Genomic DNA, 16546 nt, shown 5'->3' with positions numbered 1-16546 from the left:
GAAATTATGATTCACACATGAGTGTTATCATTGACTCTAAGACATAAGACCCATTCTGGAGGACCAAGAACAGTTGAAGCCTGATGGGGGAAGACAGACTGTTCGTGGGGATGGTGGACACTGAAGCTCAGCGTGGACTTACGTGTGGTCCCAACAGCAGTCACCACCTCGCTCTCACTGCCATCATCGAGCACAGCTAACAGTGAGACTTCATACTCAGTTCCAGGGTCCAGGCCTTCAACAACATAGGAGTCCTGCTCTTCCTTGAGGGCAACCTGCAAAGCACTTGATGCTTAGTAACTGGGATTACTAAAAGAAAAGGGGAGATTGACCACTTGATGCTGAACAAACGGGTGTCTGCTTCCCTGGGGAAGACTATCTCTCCCAAACCCAGCAATCCTTAGTTGCCTGTAGTTCCTTGTGTAGGGTTGATGACTCATAGACCTTCCCCTGTCCACTTTGGAATGTCAACTGTTGTCTTCCTTGTTCAGCTCATGTTTAGGCAATCACGTTGGTGAGACTTTATGGGTGTAGCTTCTAACATTACTAGGAGACACAATCTTACAGCAAACTCCCTGGTTCTGCTTCCTAAGATCTTTTCATTTCATATCCTGCAATGATTCCTGAGCCTTAGATACATCATATATACATGTATACATACATGTATGTAACAATAATTAATAAAGAGAGGCCATGAGTTTGAAAGATAGCAATGAGGGGTTTGGGAGGGTTGGGAAAGGGAAAGAGAAAGGGAAATTATGTAATTACATTATGAACTCAAAAATAAACCAAATAATTTTTTTAAAAAAGAAGGAATTAAAGTTAAAAGAAAAATATAAAGTAAAAATCCTTACGTGTGCAAGAACTAACTGAATAAAATAGTGAAATGCTGAAATCATTTTCAAAAGCAAACTCCAGACCTTATTGCCTTCACCTCCCTCAACAAATATATTATTAATAGTGCAAAAGGGGCATTGCAAAGTTTTATTAGATGGTATTTGTGAGTGTTGAGGAATCTGAGATACATAATTAAAGCCCTGGTAATGATACAATTTTAATCTTTGAACTATGGTATTATTTGATGCTTATGAAATGCCAAATACCATGCCACGTCCTGCAGGATGAAGTTTTCAAGTCCATTTTAAAATGGAGCTCAACCTGAGTGGAGCAGTAGGTACCCCACTTCCAGGGAACATGTTTGGGATCAATTTTTGCTGTGTTTCAGTCACCTCACCTCCTGAGTCTTCCCGCCATAGACTGGAATCCACATGAGTTTGTGTTGCCCTTCCTCAGCCGAGAGCGGATGCCAGGTCACCCGGAAACTGTCTGTCTTTACCTCATCAATTTCCAAGTATTGCTGGGCAGGAACTTCCTCTGTGAGCCAAGGAGGAGATTGAGTTCGAGAAATAAGAAGGCAAGAAACAAAATCTCAACCAGCTTCCAGGGGCTAGAGGATGGGACCACTGAGGGAGCCTTTGGTTTTGGAAAGCCATTGGAAGAGCAGGGACCAGCCTCCATCCATCTGGTGTGTCTTTAATGTCTGTTTCCTGCGCCTTCCAATAGCATACATTAGGGAAACCACAGAAATAATGTTCTCTAAAACATTTCCAGTAACTCCAGAACTCTTACACTGTTTATATTGGGCCTTTTTCATAAAGTATTAAAAACTAAAATAAAAATGGAATTGGGAAGATAGCTTACTCATAAAGTGCTTGCCTCAAAAAGCAGGAGGATCTGAGTTCACACCCCACCCCCATACCAGAACCCTTGTAAAAATGCTGTGTGCAGTGGTGGGAGATTGTATACAGCAGCTCTGCAGAGGTGGAAACGGAAGGGCCTGAAGCTTGTCAGTCAGCTGGTCTACCTAGTAGGTGAGCTCCAGCCAAGGAGAGCCACGGAGAGCCATGGTCTCAAAGAAAGTGGATGATCCTCTTGAGGATGGCATGCAAGGCTGTCCTCTCTCCTACATTCATTCTCTCTCTCTCTCTCTCCCTCCCTCCCTCCCTCTTTCCCTCTTTCCCTTCCTCCCTCTCTCTTTCTCTCTGGCATGTACACATATAAACACAGTTTTAAAGTAAAAATGTCATATTCATTATTTTGGAAAGGCATTATACTCCAAGTGTTTTGAGGAAAGGGCACCCTAAAGCCTAGAGAGACGATCTCTACAGTTTGGTATCAAATCACTCCACGGCAATGAGTGAAGTCCTGGAGGAAGAACCCTCACCTTTATAACATGAAGATGTGGGCAGCACCAGAGACAAAATATCATTTAGTATTCACTTTGAGGATTTACGTCAGAAAGCATCTTATCCAAAGGTTCCCAAAATAATGACTCAGAGGTTTCTTTGAAATCAGTGGTTTTAGAACTCTGTTAGGACACCACGAGAAATCCAAGCAGAGTCCCCATAAGGGGATTTTGGTTAATTTTCATTTTTCTCTTCTTTACCTTATTTCCTCAGTTTAGAACTAACTACATTTCTTTACAAGTGTGATCAACAAATTCAGAAATATGACGACTAAATTGTTGCTTCTATAAGGCAGAGAAAGGTTCTCTGTCTGCAGAGGAACTACAGACGGCACTGGAAAATACTGTATTTGTGTCTTCTCTTCGATTTCAGTATTCCAATCATTCCTTGCTGCGGTAAGAGTTCTAGGCTCCATTACAATCCAGCTACATCACAACACGTTGAGTGAAACCATATTAAAATGTCATCTCCATTGGCAGAAACCTGTCTGATGCCAGTAATTTTGGAGTTCAGCCAAATCACCCCCAGACACACGAATGGAGGAAAAAAATAAAAGCCTTATGTTGAGAAATAAGAAAAATGGGGCTGAGGGTTAAGAAAACAAAACGTACCCCTTTCTGTGTTTTGAGCAGTTTCGTAATTGTTGAAACTTTTATCTATGAACATAATTCTATTTTATCATATCCATTCCTCACCCCAACTCCTTCTGGACTCCCCCACTGCATGCTCCTTCTAAAAGATGTCCCCTCTTAACCCATTGAGTCTGATTAGTGCTTCTGGTATGGTCTCAGGTGGAGGGAAATTAACCTTTTAAAATGAGATGGTATTTTCTCTCTTTTCCTTATTCTGATAGAAACGAATTAGTTAGCGTGCATGTTTGCTATCTCATTGTTTGTCTGTTAGTAATATCTTTAAAAAATCATGGTTGAGGAGGTGGGTGCAGGTTGGCTAACTAGTTGCATCTGAAACCCTTTCAATCCAGAGCAAGGCTTACCTGTCGTAAAGTCTCCAACCAGAGGCAGGGACTGCCCCTCCTCATAGATGGAGAAAATGGCAACAGAGTACTCCGTGAGGGGGGTCAAGCCTTTCAGGGGGAACGTAGTAACGGGATCAACTTCAACCTGCAAAATAGAGTACCCAATACTCTCAAACTACACAAATCATCTTGTCATTGCCTACTGTTTTGCTGGCTGAAGGGCCGTCACTGCTACAAAGCGCAACGCTGAATCATGGAGCCAGAGAGTATCGGAGTGCATATGGTCTAGCTGTACTTGGATGACTTATCAGCTGCTTCTCAGGATGATTCTCAGGAGGAATGTGAAGTGTGTGCCACTTATGAGGCTGAGGAAACGCTATACCAAGTTTGTAGCTAAGTCTACTAGGAGCAGATAGCTTTGACTTCACTGCCTGGGCTCTTCCAACTAACTCCAGAGCTAGGTCACAAAAAACAAGCTCTATCGTTAATTGCATAGTAACCACCATGCAGAGAAATAGTAACACCAAAGGAAACAGTAAGCATTCAAATGTTCCTTTATATTTCACAGAAAGACATAATTGTGGGAATATATACATATGTGTGTGCATGTATATGTATGTATTATGTATATATACATATGTGTTAATATGATTAAGTCCTGAAGAAAGAGAGCAAGGATATACTATATTAAAGGCTTTGAAGAAAGAAAATACAAAGAGGGGATGAGGCCAGGATCTTGATCACAAATCTCCACCCAGATCACCCTGAAGGCAAGAGAAAGAATGGACATGGCTTTAGCATTGAGAGGTTGGTGCTGCCAAACTGCAAAGTCTGGAGATCAAATTGTAGATCTTGGCTATGGTTCCCACTGTCGTGAGCTTAACATATGTCTTATCTCATCCTCATGACAATGTATAGTGTCATAAAGTAAGATGCCTTAGTTCTGGTATTCCAGGAAACTGAAGATATAACCATAGTTACCTGAAAGCAAGCATTTTAAAATCAGAGGCCACTTAAAGCCTCAAAAGTTATTTTAAAGCAATACAACACAATCTCTTATTTTAAGTATTGCCAATAAGTAATTGTGATGTCTAATGTTAAGCAAAGGTTAATAACTCCATATCTGATCACAATAGCCAATGTGCCCTTTACCAAAATAGGACCTGCCCCTTCACCACTTACCTGTTCATTAGCTGTCAGCTGGCCTTCAGATCAAGACCAGACGTCCAAGACATCACCCTGACTTGATGTATTCTGGGGCTCTACCCTGTGCTCCCAATGGTCCCTTGGTCTCCAGCCGTATTAATCCCTGTCACGGTCTCATCCTTTTTACTGAGGGTCTTTGCACATGTGACCCATTTTGTCTATGTTTCTACTACCCAGTTCTTTTCAAAATTCAGCCTCCTGTATCTCTTTCAAAAATGCTAACTGTGCCTCCACGGCAGGTTTTACCTTTCTGCATTTCTCGGTAGACTTGTTCTCTAACACTGCTTTTTCTGTGTCCTTCCTGGCATTAGCCACACCTGAACTTACTCTATGTGTATTATTCTGTCTGTCTCCTGCATTCGGTGTGAGCCCCTGGGGGCAGGACCTTCACTTTGGGCCCCTCACCACTCTATCTAATTGTGGGATGGCCTGGGTTCCCTTTTTCCTTTTATTAAATTAAATGGGCAGAGTAGGCAGAAATTAAGATGGAAGCACCTCAGAAACTCTTTCAAAGGAGGACTCCTCCAAACCAATTCAGAAACCATATCTTTCTCTGAGGAATCAACTGTGGACCAAAAGAAAGAGCCATCCTGGAGGCTTCTATTTTACCATTCTGCAACCCCAAGACGCTCTGCAGGAGGGGGACAGCCAACTGGAGTCTTACAGCCGCTAACTAAGATACCCAGCAGCAGTGAGGTCATTTTGGCAGCTCTAGCCGAGCCAAGCTCCTGGAGGGATGCAAGTCCTGTGTGTTGACACCACGTGGCAGAGGACCAGCCACACTGCACAACCACCGGCTGCTTTGTTGCATGGCAAGAGTCACTGGAAATAAGAATTATCCCCTGCCAAAGGGTCAGAAATATTCTAGATGGTTCTTAGAACTTAGTATTTAATGTTGTCTGGGCCTTGACTACATCTACTGTATTAAGTAATCACTTGATCCTCCCCAAATCCCTAGGGATATGAATTTCTATGCTCAATTTGAAGATGAAAAAATCATACCCAAGAGCATACAAAGTAGGACCTACGACTAAAACCCAGATGTTCAGACTCTAAACTCTATTGTCTTAAATGCATTTTACCATATGTTTCATTATTTAACCCATAAATTCATATTTAAAATACTAATTTAATACAAATTTCCCAAGGCGGTGTCTATGAATGGCTTCCTGGTATCGTGAACTGTTGTAGGCAAATCTGGCTATCAATCCATTTTATTCAGAGCCCCTTCCCTGATTTCTCTCACCACACCCTAGGAACTTATAAAAATGGCTTTCCAAAAAAGAACCTGAGGCTAAGGAGTGTAACTAATTTGTTCTGAGCCATAAAACTTTTAAATGTTAGGTTGACGTCGTCACCTTGACTTTGTTTTTAAGTCTCAAATCTGTGACAAATGAGAATCTGGTATGGATATCAAATCTACACAAAAACAAAATCCAATTTGTTAGGTTCACTGAGAGTCTAAAGAGGAAAAAAAGAATAAGAGCATAAAGCCACCTATTGTATGTGTAGTGTATGTGTTCATTAAAAACGATCCTGCTCATTGCTAGAGTGTTTCATTTTTCAGTTTAACAGATGACACTTTATGTAACTGATGAGTTGATTAATTATTTCCAACAAAAAAAAAAGCTGCATTGTCATTTTTCATTAGCTTCTTTTCTTGTGTTGCTTTCGTTGGGGGTGGTTATGTAGCTGAGGATCACCTGGAAATCTTTCTGCCTCTTGGATTACAGGTATGTGCCGTCACGCGTGGTTTATGCTGTGTTGGAACTTGACTGAATGGTTGCCTGCACGCTACGTAAGCACTCTGCCAACACTCCAGCCATACATTTTTTAAGTATTAACTTTGAAACTGATTCTACTTGTAGCACCATAGGATATCAGACTTAAGAAATGACAACAATGACCATTGTTTTGCAACTATTTTGAGAAGAACTTCATGAACAGTCTCGCTAATCATTTCCCTTCCACCTTATTTGGGGGTTAAGAAGAAAGAACACTACTGAGGACTGAGAGGTGTGGGCTGTGCCACTGAATCGTGGCTGTTGGAAACTGACATCTCACAGTCTAAAAATGGTGGCTTCACTTCTATAAAACTCAACGGCAGAATTTAATTCTCTTCCTCGCCTTAACTGCTTTCACAGTAAATGCTGAGATGGCGCCCGTCCTTGGATTGACAACCCATGCTTTGTGGTGTGAAGACTGTATGAAACTTTCTCTGGAGAAAACTCAGAATGGTGCCTGGCTTGCAGTAGGGCATTTGGTCCCCTAGCACCATCACCATCTTCCACAATCATTAAGGCCCATAGAGGGTTAGGACGAAGACTTAATTCTGGAGATAAAGCAGCCGAAGCATAAACTCAACCATCTTCCTCTATATTCTAGTAAAGCTGTCACAGGATAGTTGAGTAGTCAAGTCTCAGGGTCAGAGAGGAGACGTACGATCTCCTTTTTCATGAAACCACCACATGCACATCAGTGCTTCGTGTCTTTCTTCCAACATGAGTTTTACAACCACACACAGATCCTGGATGGATCCTCCAAAGAAAGAAAAACAGTGGTCATGTTTTACTCTTATTCTGAATGTCTGAGTGACCTGATGGCTCAGTTGAATAATGGAAGTGTACTCTGAGGTGGGTAATTGTAGGGAATAGCAACCTGGAACTCTGCTTGGCTTGAGCTGTCCACACAGCCCTCTTCTAACAATGTACCTAGGAACCTCGGACGTCCACACTTGCATCGAGCTACAGATGTACCCCACTCCAGATAAAGAAATACATTTCTCCATGCCTCTTAATAACCATCAAACATAGATACAAAACATAATATATTTCAGGAGAGAGAGAGAGAGAGAGAGAGGAAGAACAGGAGAGGGAGGAGAATGAGGAGGGAAATGAAGAGAAGGGAAGGGTAGGAAGGGTAGGGAAGAGAAGAAGAAAAGAAAAAAAGAAAAAAATCTCAGTGGTGGAGCACTCTTGGCAGAATAACACTTATTGCTAACAATAACAAAACACCTATAGCTCAAGGATTTTTATTTTGATTGTTTAAGTCCTCGGGGCTATTATCTTCAAAACCAAAGCAATTTTTACCCAATGACCCCAACCTCATTGGAATTATTTACTCTTCAGATTTATGAATGTTGATGAGAGGGGCTGAACATTATTTATCCAGGCTAGGAAATGTGCCCTTGTTGACATTCCATTAGACAATAACTCTGAGAGCACACGCTGCAAAATATTGAGTTTAGTTGTAGGAAAAAGTTTGTCCCAACATATGAAAATACTTATTGTATTTGCTCAGAAAATAGAAATGATGTAATCCAACATATTTCCTTCTCTTTCTTTGCTTCCTGGACCAAGATAAGGGAAAATCAAGCAAAAACAACCTTGCTATCTTGCTAAAACATGTTTCTAAGAAAAGAATTCCTAAAAGTATTAGTCACCACACACAAGACACTACACTTTCTTGAGTTTTAGCAAGTTCCATCCTTTCTGAGTATTTTTCTACAAAAGCTGAATTGTTGTCTAAATCAGAACTTAGTTTTGAAATCACCTACCTAGAGTCTTTGCAGTGCCCACCTGTTCCAGAACAGAGAAATAAGCCAGACTTTGGGTCAGATTGTTCACACATGAGGACACATCCTCCCAGTCACCTGGGCATATAGTGTTCTTCAGAAATAACTACACTGCTCTACACCTTCCATCCACAGGCTCCTCTGGGATGACCACCAAGCTGCCCAGGACAGGTGAAATTGGGGTTTCTCCCCACAATGAACTGAATTTAAAAAGGAAGTTCTGACAGTTTCTATTAGTGGAATGTGACAGCAATGGTATCAAATGTCTTTTCTAAAAAATGTTAGCATATGGAGTCCACATTCTATCTCCTGCCTCCTTTTCCTGATGCAGTTATTACATGTGTGTGACCATGCCTGACTCTAAATAACTTCTGAGTCTAGATCACTAAGGTGATACAATTCCATTTAGTATTTTCTTGCCTCTTTGGACATGTGTCATGGGACTCTTGAACCAACACTCTGAAGCTGTGTGCTGGAAACCTCACATGAAGGGTAAACTCAGAGATACAGATGTCAGTGTTAGCTGTCAACCACAACAACCTCCCTAGACCATGCACTGGGACGTGGAAAAAGTCACTGAAGTCATGCCAGCTCAGGCCATTTACATAGCAGAACAGAAGTATATACAGTCCCCACCTCCTGAGCCCCACAAGCTATGAAAGGAACTAAGAATTTTATATATATATATATATATATATATATATATATATATATATATATAGTTTGTCTGTTTGCTTTGCTGAAGTTTAAAGACAGTTTTATTAGTTCAGAAGAAAAACCTCCAAGGCAGACAAGCTGTACTTCTCAGCAGCTACCCAGAGCAAGAGACAGGAGAAGAGGAGATTTAAAAACAAAACAACAAGCCACACCATTTGAGCTACCAACATGGAGGTTAGCAACTGGACAACAGGCAGCCGCACAGCAGGGAGTGGAGTGTTAGAGAAAGAGTAAGAGAACCCACTGTAGCAACAAAAGCATACATCCTGGCCATCATCCAAAAGAAGAGTCAGAGAGAAGGTCAAGGAAAAGACCTCCAAAGTCAGAAAAGAGGAAGACCTAGCTGCACCTCGAAACTGTTCAGCTTGTGAGGACTGCACTAGAGGAAGGAACGTTAGCATGGTCTCAATCCACAAGGCTTTGATGCCGGTGCCATGATCAACAACTACACAACAACCCGAAAAATACCAGGTCCCACTACTTACCTCGTTGATTTCTGTCCCATCTGCACTGGTATACACAATCCTGTAACCATTGATCTTTCCCGATGTGGGGTCCCAGGTTAACCGGGCACTATTAGAGCCAACGTTGGAGATTCTCAGATTTCTTGGTGGGGTTAAGGACACTAAGAAAAGAGAGCATAATTAAAATTTTAAAGAACTAAAATTGCTTAAAATAAATAAAAACTTAAACAACACCCTTGACTTTCAAAGACTTCTTATTGGGAAAAAAAGTCATTTAGATAATCCTGAAATAGTAAATTGTCTCATAAAGATCAATAAAGTTGCCTAACTAACAAAGAAACTCTTTTCCTTGGCGAGAAGGAATGGCAGAAGAAAGTTGCACATGCTTAGAAAGAAATGGGATTTGGGCAATTCCCTGTGCTTTTTTGTGCACTGGAAAATGGTGACATAAAAACAGGACAGCTAACACCAACTCTGAGCCAATCCATGAGCTGTCATGTGACTCTGGAAGTCCCCATGTGTAAAAGGAGGAAGGTGCTATCATCTATTTGCATGTGGCCATAGCTTTTGAGACATTCTCATGTATCCACCAACACATAGAAGTAATAACTGCCTTTGATTAGGTGACCCCTATGAGCTTAACAAGTATCATATTATCTCATTAAACCATGATATTAGATCACATTAGTGGCAGTTATCCCTATAGTACTGGTGACAAAACTGAAATAACTTAACCAAAGTCACCGTTACACTGGCACAATGCGACAGAAGAGCACAGGGAGTGTAACTCAAGACGATCAACTGATGGCAGAAACAGCAGCATTAACCGGTATGCAACTTGTGTGCACGCACATGTGTGTGTGCGCGTGTGCGCGTACACACACATACAATCTCAGCTACGGCTCTGTGGGAATCAACAGAATAAAAGCCTTGGGGATAAAGTATGCCACTTTACTCAGCCACAAGAGATAATGCTTTCTACTCCAAAGGTCAAGGTTTTCATTGCCTCTGTGCATACTGATTTTTGACATTACAGAGCTCCAGGAGCTAGTGATCATTTTGATACTTTAGGGGCTAAAAACCAAGTGTGGGAAGTAAAATAAAATGATATAATCAGGCTTTATGCATGCTTGGGTTGACACCATTCCAGAATCCACTTGTATTTTGGTGACATGGCAGGAAAACATCTATTTTCCTTAGGACATAGAAACACCACTTAGGAACATTTTTGAATGGGTCCTATCTCCTTCCTTCCATCCTGCAGCCACCAATCTCAGGAAAGAGCTAGATCTACTTTAAGCACATAGATAAACAAGCATTCTTCATGATGGACATTCTTCATGGCCAACAGTTGGGTTTGTTTTCTTTTTCTTTACAGATAGTGTCCTCAAACCCCTCAAATGGTACAGAGATACTCTCTGAAGGGATTTAGTTTTTCCTTTTTCTCCAGATTTGGTATTTTAATTACTACTCTGCAGAACAGGAACAGTACAGCCTGAACTAAGAATGGACGTGGGAAAATGTCTTTATCACTAAAATTCTATTATGTTTGCATCTCAAGTCGAATCCTAAAGACAAAGAACCATTGATGCTGTGCTACTCATCTCTTCCCAAGGAGCAGAGTGGGGCTTCCTGCACTTCCATGAGCTTCAAAGGATCAAGAGCAGAGCCATGTTTATGACGGCCTGTGGCAAACCCTGTTAGCACACATCAGACTCTGTAGTGATATTTCATTTCTGTTTTAATCAATATAGCTGGTCTGAAGTTCAGAGAGTAAAACAGCCATACTGATCAACCAACCTTACAGATGAGGCAGTGGTGACACATGCCTTTAATCCCAGTAGCCACGCTACTTTGCCATAGAAATCGGGTGGTGATGGCGTACACCTTTAATTCTAACGCTAGAGAGGATTATAAAACGGGAGGAGACAGCTTTCAGTCACGGTTTCATTCTGAGATTACTGGAGGCAGGATCGCCATTTCAGACTGAGGCAGAGGTAAGAGCCAGGGGCTGGCTGTTTTGCTTTACTGACCTTCAGGTTGAGCCCCATTTTCTGTCTCTGGGTTTTTATTAATCATGCTACATAATCTATTATCATATTTTCAAAACAGTTAAATTTATACATTTTCTTAAAACATTAGGAGTAATTTTGTCAAAATTAGCCTCATGGATGGGGGTGTCTCTCAGTGGTATAACACCTGTTAGACAGAACACCAGAAAAGGCAAAATTAGTCTTCTTATTAAAATTTTCATCACAATTTTATTTTTAATAAAAACCCAATAATTGGGGGATGGAGAGATGGCTCAGCGGTTAAGAGCATTGCGTGCTCTTCTAAAGGACCCGAGTTCGATTCCCAGCAACCACATGGTGGCTCACAACCATCTGTTATGAGGTCTGGTGTCCTCTTCTAGCCTGCAGGCATATATGTAAACAGAATATTGTATCCATAATAAATAAATATTTTTAAAAACCCAATAATTGAGGGCTCATGTAAGAAGGACAGAAAACACTTTTAGAAAAAAATATTGATTTTAATTAGCATAAAACATATATTGAGTAATTATCTATTTTCACATGGATTTAATCTTATAGCAACCACATGACAGACAAGAAACTGTTCCTTCCTTTACAGACAGAACTGACATTGCCATTATCATGCGGGTCACCTGAGGTGAGCTCCCTGCCTCAGCTGCTATGATTCCGGAATTTTCTGGAGCTCTTCCCTTTCTAATCTGATCTGATACACAGCACATTTAGATTCAGAGAGAGGCACGGATGGACTTACGGGAAGGATACTAAAGTTCAGTGCTAAAATCCAAACTTTTGAAGGCTTGAGATCAAAGGAGTACAATTCTCTCCCCAAGTAAAATGCACATTTTCCTAAGTCCCGATGACCTCTCAAGAGGTTTTAATCAAAACTGGTCAATTCTGGGATCAGAATCTCAAACATGTATCTGGGTTTTTGCGATAGTATTTCATATGTATGCTCTGCCCACTCACGGGTTGTCGCTTGCCCTGTAGCAGGGTCGCTGGCCTCTTCTCCAAACATGGCGTACACGGTGACTGTATATTCTGTGTTGGGGAACAGGCCGCTCAGCTCAATGTCTGTGTGGGTCTCTCCGATTTTCATCTGAAAAGAACACATGCGATTAGACCACTCTCCAATGGGTGTTACCCCTGCTCAGCAGAGTGGAACCGAACCAAGGTGATACTGCCCGGAATGAGGCTGTGTGACCTCGCACAGCACCTACATCAAACAGGCCTCAGCTGGAACTGTGTGTTTGCCTCAAGTTGTTTTACATTAGAAGCTGATAACATAGACTCACATAAAACTGAGCGTCCCCCCACATGCTGTGTTGGGATAATGCTTTTCAGCTGGGCAAATGGCAGCAGCAGCCAGAACAACGATGCTGTCTGGTCCCCGGGAAAGTGGGGTGGGAAGTGAATTAGATGTATTCTCTAGATGTGTGCCTCAGAGCAGCGTGCTGGAGGCAAGGCCAAGTGGGCACTGGTCACTGCTTGCTAATTCTACCCAGCCCTCTGGCCAGATGCCCAGGTTCTGCTTCAAGCTCGACTGCACTGGGCCAGCTTTGTCACCCCATTTAACAGGGAGGCCATTTGGAAGAATTGCAAGTCCCTTCAGGTACCCAGAAGAGATAGACTTAGCATGACACTCAGCTTGTCAACTTCCTCTCGATTTGAGGTAACTTTTTTGACTTTTGGAGTTTGTCAGACTAGTCGTATGACAAGTGGCTTGCTTGGATGACAACTGGACATCAAATTTATGACAAGGCAGTTTTAAATTTTAGAAGGAAGGAAAAAACATCTCTATAACCTCCAGTCACACAATCCAAGTTGAGTGGCTAAATGCTGAACCATCTGAGCACACATCAAAATGCATGGAAGGGAGCTTGGAGAGATGGCTCAGAGGTCACAAGTATATCCTGTTCTTATAGAGGACCTGGTTGGTTCCCAGTGCCACATAGAGTGTTTCACAACTACCTCAAACTCCAGCTCCAGGGATCTGATGCCCTCTTCTGGCCTCCTTGGTCATCTACACACACATGTACATACACACATATACACATACATATACAAAATTAAAAAAATATAAAACAGCCAGGCGATAGTGGCGTACCTTTAATCCTAGCACTCAGGAAACAGAGGCAGACAGATCTCTGTGAGTTCGAAACCAGCCTGGTCTATAAGAGCTAGTTCCAGGACAGGCTCTAAAGCTACAGAGAAACCCTGTCTTGAAAGAAATACATATCTTTTAAAAATAAACTAAAGGATGGGGATGTAGCTCAGTGGTAAGGCATTTATGTGTAAAGTTCTGGATTTGATTCTCAGAACCATAAAAGAAGGAAGGAAAGGAAGACGAAAGGAGGCAAAGAGAATGGATGGGAAATCAAAGAAATCCGAATACATTAAAAAAGACTATAGATAAAATTTCATCAAAAAGGAAGAGGCTGTGTCTCAGCAGAACAACTTGGCTAGCATGTGTGAGGTCCTGAGTTTAGACCTTAGCACTAGAAAACAATGAATAGCTGCTTGGAAGAATATGGCTATGTAGGTAGCAAGATTACCACCTATGTTTCCATGTTGACAGTTTGGATTTTCTGAATTTTCTGCCATCAATTTTTACAATAACAATTTTATCCAGAAGTCAAAGTTCCTAGGGCTGTAATTGGAAGCAGGGAGTTACCTCTTTCTCATCCCCCGCCAGCCCTTCTGTGAGAGGAGCATAGAGGATCAGATAGCCCGTGGCGCCAGGCACCGCGTCCCACTTGACACGCATGCTGCTCTCGGTCACATCGTACAGCTCCAGGTCGGAAGCCATGGGTAAGGCCACTGCAAGAAAAGGCTCTTTGTCATATCCATTTACAACTGTCCTTGAGAAAAAAAGATGGAGTCACAAGGGCTGGAGAGATGGCTCGGTCTTTAAAGGCTAGGCTCACAACCAAAACTAAAAATGGAGTAATAAAAAACAAGAGGCCAGGCCTACTGGGCCTAGTTTGTAGTCCCTGCACTCTGAAGAAGGCAGGAAAACCGCCTCAGGTTCAAGACCAGTCTTGGGCTACTGAGTGACACTTTTCTCAAGAAAAAGAAAAAAAAAAAAAACAATAATTCCAGCCATATTTCTAGAATTGGGAGAAAGGAATTAGGATAAGCCTCCAGTTCACGGCTTGAACAACACTGGTGAAAGCATGGCTGTTCTTTCAAGTGTTACGGCAGGTTCCCTCCCTGCGATATGACGAAGCCTCGTGATTCTCTAACTACGCTGTCCACTCCAGGGCTTTGCTTGCACGTTTAACTCTTTGCATATGTGTTGTTTGCAGTCCCTACAGCACTTCATGCCTCGAACATGTTCAAGAGTCCCTGTTTTGCAGACTCAGCTTGTCCCGGACAGAAGCATCTCCGAGAGGAAAGACGGCCATTAGACTGTCTCTGCAAAGGGAGACAACACAGGGGAGTGGAAGGGAAGCAGCTGGGAAAGGCAGGGTAAGGTGAGTCATGGGGAAGGGGGTGATTTGGGACAAAAAGTGATGCATATGTCGGGAAATGCCACAGTGGAAACCACTGCTTTGCATGCTAACTGAAAGCTAAGTTAAAGAAGAGAAAACCCATTTCTGCAAAGCAGAAGCATCAACACTGGCCTTGCGGATCACTGTCATTCAAAAGCCATCCCTGCACAGGGGGACAGCACCATCGTCCTGGGACGTTAAACATTTAGTGTCATTTAGATAGTTATTCTTCTAGAAAATGCAAATCATTTAGGCCAGCTTGGCACAGTGCCCAGACGGTATTAAGAACACAATCTTTAAAATGACTAAAAGATGATCGTTTTAAGATTATCTTTTTGTGATTCTCTGAGTGCCTGTATGTATGCATGTATGTGTGCATGTAGTAGGCATATGTGTCATTGCCATGGTGCCCAATGAAGGGACTATCGCTACCCAAAAGATCCTTTTAACCATGACGAGATGAATGAAGAAGGAAATTCGCTGTCATTCTCTCAATACTGTCCTGGAGAAAACAAGCCCTGAACCTTTTCTTGATTCCAACAAACAAACTGTGGCCCAGCTCTTGGCTCACAGTAGACATTTGCTAAAAAGATGTTTAGTGAATGAATGACTGGGTCTGCCTCCTCCACCTGGTTGTCCTCCCTAAAACATGCAAGAGATTTGGCAAATCCATTCCATACACACAGCTGCAAAGCAGAAGCCACAGCACCTTCCTCTCCCACAGACATCACGACTGCCCCTTCCTGTGAACTTCAGTCAGGGCGTCTGTCCACTGTGAGCAGCAGCCCAGTTTAGGGATAAGTCACCCAAGCATGGATGTGCGTGTTGAAAGTAGAGGGGAATCAAATACACACATGTGGTTTCCGTTCCCCGCAGGGCTTCACTGGCTGTGTGGGCAGATACAGCGAACACTGCTATCTGATACTCGGTCGATGACATCAAGTTTTTCAACACTACAGAAGACACACTTCCATCCACCACCACCTGTTGAAAGAATCACGTGAGAAAAAAAACAAAAAAAGATGAAACATCTCATTTGTAGAATTGAGACCGAAAAGCAAAAAAAAAATTTCAGAAAGAACATCTCATTAAATACTTTATCATTTGTGCTGTGTCTTCATTTCCACTGTAGAGATCAATTCCCCTTGTCTTTGCACATAAATGAATGCACTTTCATGGAATGCATTCAGTCATTTCTTATTTCATACATAATGCTAATTGTGTCATTCCTGAGCTAATTATTGTTCTAGTTACATCCACATGCTAACAATGGATATAATTCCCCGCAGTCGAGCTTCGGAAAGTATTTAAAGGGTTTGTTAGTCACGAGAGAAAATGGAGCCACTGGAGGACTTTGGTTTAGTTTTCTCTTTGGATCAGAGGATTTGAAAGTTCATGATCAATTTCTATAATATTTGAAAGTAAAAAGGAGTCCACCAATCCTGCCTTGGTACAGATGAACATTGTGAAACATTCCGAGGTCAACCAGAGGTCAGAAGAACAAAAGGAAGAGGAGGTTTCATCAGATCTGAACTCAGTGACTCTCTGAGACCAAGAGCACAGTCGCTGGCAATAGGTGCTCTCTTCTAGCTTAGCCATGATGGAAACCGCTGGCCACGGCTGTCAGAGTTGTGGCTTTCCCTTGTCCTGACCTCTACAAATGCCCAGGAAATTCCAAGTCCCAGAAGACTAGCTCCTCATATTACCACAAAATTTGGAACATACAGTCTTCACTATGGTAGAAATACCTGGCCACTCCCAAATAGAAAAAGATGGATTTAAACTTTAGTCAATTTAGAACTTGCTAATTTCGAGAAGAAAAGTAGACTAGGTTGT

At 42.0% G+C, this 16546-nt stretch overlaps 1 protein-coding gene across 3 annotated transcripts in view; it reads right to left on the bottom strand.

Moving 5' to 3' along the window:
* Col14a1 (collagen type XIV alpha 1 chain) overlaps positions 1-16546 on the bottom strand; it is a 184445-nt gene that overhangs the window by 104398 nt on the left and 63501 nt on the right. For all 3 annotated transcript variants that reach the window (XM_057792029.1, XM_057792030.1, XM_057792031.1), the window contains exons 11-17: positions 15565-15694; positions 13891-14036; positions 12186-12315; positions 9205-9344; positions 3241-3367; positions 1235-1374; positions 143-275 (exon numbers count right to left, since the gene is read on the bottom strand). In XM_057792029.1, the coding sequence (XP_057648012.1) occupies positions 143-275; positions 1235-1374; positions 3241-3367; positions 9205-9344; positions 12186-12315; positions 13891-14036; positions 15565-15694 (946 nt within the window). The remainder of the gene's footprint in view (positions 1-142; positions 276-1234; positions 1375-3240; positions 3368-9204; positions 9345-12185; positions 12316-13890; positions 14037-15564; positions 15695-16546) is intronic.

The sequence above is a fragment of the Chionomys nivalis genome, chromosome 17 (genome assembly GCF_950005125.1).
Source record: "Chionomys nivalis chromosome 17, mChiNiv1.1, whole genome shotgun sequence".
Lineage (NCBI taxonomy): Eukaryota > Metazoa > Chordata > Mammalia > Rodentia > Cricetidae > Chionomys > Chionomys nivalis.
The sequence above is the reverse complement of the archived record's forward strand: the minus strand, read 5'-3'. Positions and strand labels throughout refer to the sequence as shown.